Genomic DNA, 6,000 nt, shown 5'->3' on the forward strand with positions numbered 1-6,000 from the left:
GTTGTCCCAGACTGGCCTTGAAGGGCTTGGTACTCGGAACTACAAGAGATGCTCAAAGGAGACCCCTGGCCTCTTCCTCTGAGGGAAGACCTGTTGCAGCAGGGGCCCTGTGTATTTCAAGACTTACTGCGGTTACGTTTGACGGCATGGCGGTTGAACGCCGAATCCTAGCAAAAAAGGGGATTCTGGAAGAGGTCATCCCTACTTTAATAAAGGCTAGGAAGGAGGTGTCGATAAAACATTTTCACCGTATCTGGCGAAAGTATGTGTCTTGGTGTGAGACCAAGAATGCACCTACGGAAGATTTTCATTTGGGTCGTTTTCTCCACTTCCTACAGACAGGAGTGGATATGGGCCTGAAATTAGGCCCATTCTCCACTTCCTACAGACAGGAGTGGATATGGGCCTGAAATTACAGATTTCGGCCCTCTCGATTTTCTTTCAGAAGGAATTGGCTTCTCTTCCAGAAGTCCAGACGTTTGTAAAGGGAGTGCTGCACATCCAGTCCCCTTTTGTGCCTCCAGTGGCACCATGGGACCTGAACGTGGTATTGCAGTCACACTGGTTTGAACCGCCACTAAAATCACACTGGTTTGAACCGCTTAACAAGGTTGAGTTGAAATTTCTTACCTGGAAGGTGGTAATGTTGTTGGCCTTAGCATCAGCAAGGCGAGTGTCAGAATTGGCGGCTCTATCACACAAGAGCCCATACTTGATTTTTCGTGTGGATCGAGCTGAATTGAGGACACGTCCGCAATTTTTGCCTAAAGTGCTTTCGTCGATCCATATGAATCAACCTATTGTGGTGCCTGTGGCTACCGGTGACCTGGGGGATTCCAGATCCCTGGACGTAGTCAGGGCCTTAAAAATTTATGTAGCCCGGATGGCTAGAATTAGGAAAACAGAGGCTCTGTTTGTCCTGTATGCGACCAATAAGATTGGCGCGCCTGCTTCAAAGCAGACTATTGCTCGCTGGATCTGTAATACGATTCAGCAGGCTCATTCTGCGGCTGGATTGCCGGTACCAAATTCGGTTAAGGCCCATTCCACTAGGAAGGTGGGCTCTTCTTGGGCGGCTGCCCGAGGCGTTTCGGCTTTACAACTTTGCCGAGCGGCGACGTGGTCGGGGTCAAACACTTTTGCTAAATTCTACAAGTTTGATACCCTGGCTGATGAGGACCTAGCGTTTGCTCAGTCGGTGGTGCAGAGTCGTCCGCACTCTCCCGCCCGATTGGATGCTTTGGTATAAACCCCATGGTCTTTACGGAGTCCCCAGCATCCTCTAGGACGTAAGAGAAAATAAGATTTTAAACCTACCGGTAAATCTATTTCTCCTGGTCCATAGAGGATGCTGGGCGCCCGTCCCAGTGCGGAAACTCTGCAAGCCTTGTATACATAGTTGGTGCTTACATAAGGGTCATGTTACAGTTGACATCGGTCTTGGACCGTTACTGTCGTTTTTGTTCATACTGTTAACTGGTTATGTATGTTCCAGGTTACATGGTATGATTGGTGTGGGCTGGTATGAATCTTGCCCTTGGATTGCTAAATCCTGCCTTGTATTGTCCATCTCCTCTGGGCACAGTTCTCTAACTGAGGTCTGGAGGAGGGGCATAGAGGGAGGAGCCAGTGCACACCCATAGTCAAAGTTCTTTTTAGGTGCCCTATCTCCTGCGGAGCCCATCTATACCCCATGGTCCTTACGGAGTCCCCAGCATCCTCTACGGACTAGGAGAAATAGATTTACCGGTAGGTTTAAAATCTTATTATATATATGTAACAAAATTTACACAGAAATATGCATAGTGCTCTAAATAACAATCAATAAGCAAACTGCTCAGTCTAGCACAGGGTCTACGACCCAGGTACATCCATTTGTGGAGACATTTTTGGTAAACAAGTTTATCATGCACTTTATATGGTTTGCTCTAATACCAGTACTTCTATTGTGCTGGTAGTGTATTTCAGCATAACAGGAGAAATACAGTGTTCTAACCCTAGAATGTAAAGTGCTGTGTTAACATTTTAGATTATAATGGTGGAAACGGACCAATAAGAAATATTTCACCCTATTCTGAATGCGCTATTGAAACGTCAAGTTATGAGAAGTGGGTAAGTGAAGAAGAACCCTGGCATAGATGCAATGGGAGGTTGCACTAAACATGTATGCACCGGGATGTAGTTATATGCACCTGCTAATAAATAACCCCTAACCTAGCCTATTTCTTTTCTCTAGTAAAGGACCCTCATTTAAGGGAACACCCCACCTTCCCTGACAGCCAGGACAAGGTAAAGGGGTGTGGACTATCTAGCCTTAAACACCTGCCAGACAGGGTTGAATGACGTGCGAAAAGTGTAGGTGTGGACAAGTGATGTCATTACCTTTTTCGGGGTCTTGCTGACTGAAGCCATAAAGGTGAATCTGTTTGACGCCTCCGGTTCATCGGCTACAGCCGCGTCTGGGGTAGACATGGTGGTAGAATGCGCTTGTCGGCAAGATAATGCTAGCAGATTAATTGTGTGACCGTATCGTTACAAATGGAAGAAGCACCGGCCGGGTCGAATGGACGTCACAACTGCGTAAAACGTCATTACGTTACAGACTGGCAAAGGGAGCAGCACGTTCAGTGCTGGCAACGCGCTGACGTATTACAGTGAGGGAACCACAAGAGGGCGCTAGTAAGACATGTTTAAAGTGTATACTATACTACAAATTGCTGCTTTTATTAATTATTATAAACTACTAGTTATTAAGTCTGAAGTAAATGCTTTCATTATTCTTAGGGCAATGACTATAAAGGATACATTTAACGATCAGTTTTTTTTTTACATTTCTGTTAATATAAATGCTGTAGGGCAGTGGTTCGCAACCTTTCTTGAATTAGGATGCCCTTTAGTATCCAATATTGTGTTAATGTCCCGCACTGAACATGTAATAAGAATATACTGTAATAATGACGTTTTAAATTCTTGAAACCAGCTAGTCACTATATATCCCCATTGGATTTGAAATTCAAAAAGCTGGAGGTGCTCCCGCAATCATAAACAAATATAATAACCAAATATTTGTTGTAAGAAAGCAACACTAGAAGTAGATTGCTTTTTGGGAGCACTCTTTTAGATGAAAGATTTTTTGTAAAATGAATGTGACATGATTTTAATAAGTTAAAACGTAACCTTTAATTAACTTTCCTAAAATAAGTGGGGTAAATGCAGAGGCAATATCTATATGTATATGCCATTCAAATGTGTGCATTCATTTTTACGCACCCCCATTAAAGTATTTTGATACTTAATTTTGAACAATTTATGTTTGATAAATATATTAATATGTGGTGAATATATTCATAAACATATAACATTTGATAACACAAAATAGTGAGTAAAATCAAATGTTCATGAATCATAGCCAATAGTTAATGATATATATCTTAGCAGGCAAAAACGCTTATATAACATGACGTCAGTATAAATTGATAACAGGTATCTCTAATAACAGATCATTAACCATACCTTGGCTTATTTAAATACTTGTGACCATCCTAATCCAATTGATGCATTACTGCATAGCCAGTAGTTAATGATATAAATCTTAGCTAACAAAACCATTTATATACCATGACGTCAGTATAAATTGATAATAAGTATCTCTAATAGCAGAGCATTAACCATACCTTGGCTTGTTTAAATACTCGTGACCATCCTATTCAAGTTGATGCATTGCCACTTGTAAATGCGATTTTATCAACCTTCAACTACCTGTTATGAATAAATGTGTGTGTCTGATTACAATTCCCCTTCTGGCAGAGAATCCCAACTGAGCTTGATTTTCTACTGGATACTATTGTAACAGTACACATATGTATCAAAATTGTGTCCTGTTTTCTACCTTGTATCCATACATAATCGATTTACCATTCTACAATCTCTGCCTGCAGTCAGCCTACATGTGTAATTGCACCATCCTTACCAATATAAATAAAGATGAGAAGAGTCTCTTTCATGAGTAAATTAGCACAATTTGGTACTCAATTATAAAAGTTAATATCCCACCTTCTTATATGTGTGTATAATACTCCGCATGGAATACTGTTTAGCAATTAGCTTCCCGTTCAAAAACACCAGGGGTATAATTGATATGACTAATCTCTGCCTCACATACATCGGTATATTATTTCAGATCATTTTCATTCTTGGTCTAATGACTGAAGTATAGTGTATGCAGAGATTCTCCATAGAGCAGTTTAATCACACTGTAAATATGTCATAGCATGAGCTACCAATGACAGACGTTTACACATGAAGTAACATGTTACACATAACCCGAAGCAATTTGAAACGCATCTACGAATAGATGTTTCCCTTATTAGGCGATGCGTCCCCGGGGCACGGTGCATAACCCCCCACAAATTACCTAAGGTTTGGAGGTAGTATACAGACTGAGCTATTTCCCCTAACATTTAGGCAAAGGTCTACTTATTATGTAGAACATGTCGGCTGTCACAAAACACACCTAGATTGTTTCCATTAATTATAAGAGATGCATCAATTGATTAGTGTTAATCTCATTAAGCAATATCCCATCCAACATTGTATAAACAGCACACAAAAACGCATCCAAAGCAGATCCTATTGTTAACAATAACTGGATGTAAGCATTTGTGAAACTATTCATTCCATTTTTCCATTTCTTCTCACAATCATCTGAATAAGGTTAGCTATACTGGTAGTTAACCTCCTGCCAACTGCACATGATCCACCCCAATCACATACGGCAGCGGCTCCACAATCAACGGCCCAGTTATAATAGCCGGCTGCAGCCCAGATAGATTGGTAAATCAGTGCTTATTTTCGAATTCGGGGTACCCCTTTGGTTGGTGTGATAGCTACCTGCCCACAGCGATTCTGATGGATTATATCGCTGTGCGGAGGCTGCTATCGAACAGATATTTACGTCAAAAGTAATTTGCACACTGCAACCTGATTAACCTTCAGATTCAAAGTGATACCACTATACCCGTATGTGATAGTACAGTCCTTATGCAACTCACCTCATCTGCTGCCGATCATCTTCTTTGAGCGGATGACAGGTGAGAGTAAGGATAATTGCCGGACCGATGGAAAGTTAGATACGGCGTCACTTTGTCAACCTGTGTCCGGTGTTAGATGGATCCTGTTACCATTGGCATTACAGGATCCAAATGCGCCAGCAGGAGACAAGTGAACGCTAGGAAAGAGGAGTGGATAAGACAAAGTGTGTGCTTCAATAGAACTCTCATTAGACCTGCTCATTCCAAGATTAATTCATCAGATCATAAGTAACAGTTTCATTTTCTGCTAAGTGCAGCTCAATGTCACAAGGACATGTATGCATTGTCGCACAAATTACCAGACCGTGGACCTTGCACCATATATCAGGGACACGGATAATGCTGCTGCTAATAGCGGATCATTCCTTATGCCGTGCACGGCTTCCTCCTGCAGTGAGGTGCCGCGAGTCATGGACTATGATTCTGACTGGACGTACGTTTCACCACGTCGGCTTGATCACCAGTCGGCCTCTGAGGTACAAGGTAGAAAACAGGACACAATTTTGATACATATGTGTACTGTTACAATAGTATCCAGTAGAAAATCAAGCTCAGTTGGAATTCTCTGCCCGCAGGGGAATTGTAATCAGACACACACATTTATTCATAACAGGTAGTTGAAGGTTGATAAAATCGCATTTACAAGTGGCAATGCATCAACTTGAATAGGATGGTAACAAGTATTTAAACAAGCCAAGGTATGGTTAATGCTCTGCTATTAGAGATACTTATTATCAATTTATACTGACGTCATGGTATATAAATGGTTTTGTTAGCTAAGATTTATATAATTAACTACTGGCTATGCAGTAATGCATCAATTGGATTAGGATGGTCACAAGTATTTAAATAAGCCAAGGTATGGTTAATGCTCTGTTATTAGAGATACCTGTTATCAATTTATACTGAC

The 6,000-nt window shown here is 41.4% G+C and overlaps 1 protein-coding gene across 4 annotated transcripts in view; it reads right to left on the reverse strand.

Moving 5' to 3' along the window:
- Positions 1–2,586, reverse strand: part of AHCYL1 (adenosylhomocysteinase like 1) — a 905,485-nt gene extending 902,899 nt beyond the window's left edge. For all 4 annotated transcript variants that reach the window (XM_063955029.1, XM_063955028.1, XM_063955032.1 and 1 more), the window contains exon 1: positions 2,383–2,586. In XM_063955029.1, coding sequence (XP_063811099.1) covers positions 2,383–2,472 — 90 coding nt within the window. In that variant the 5' untranslated portion in view covers positions 2,473–2,586. The remainder of the gene's footprint in view (positions 1–2,382) is intronic.
- Between the last annotated feature and the right edge of the window lie 3,414 nt (positions 2,587–6,000).

Source organism: Pseudophryne corroboree, chromosome 2, assembly GCF_028390025.1.
Source record: "Pseudophryne corroboree isolate aPseCor3 chromosome 2, aPseCor3.hap2, whole genome shotgun sequence".
NCBI lineage: Eukaryota > Metazoa > Chordata > Amphibia > Anura > Myobatrachidae > Pseudophryne > Pseudophryne corroboree.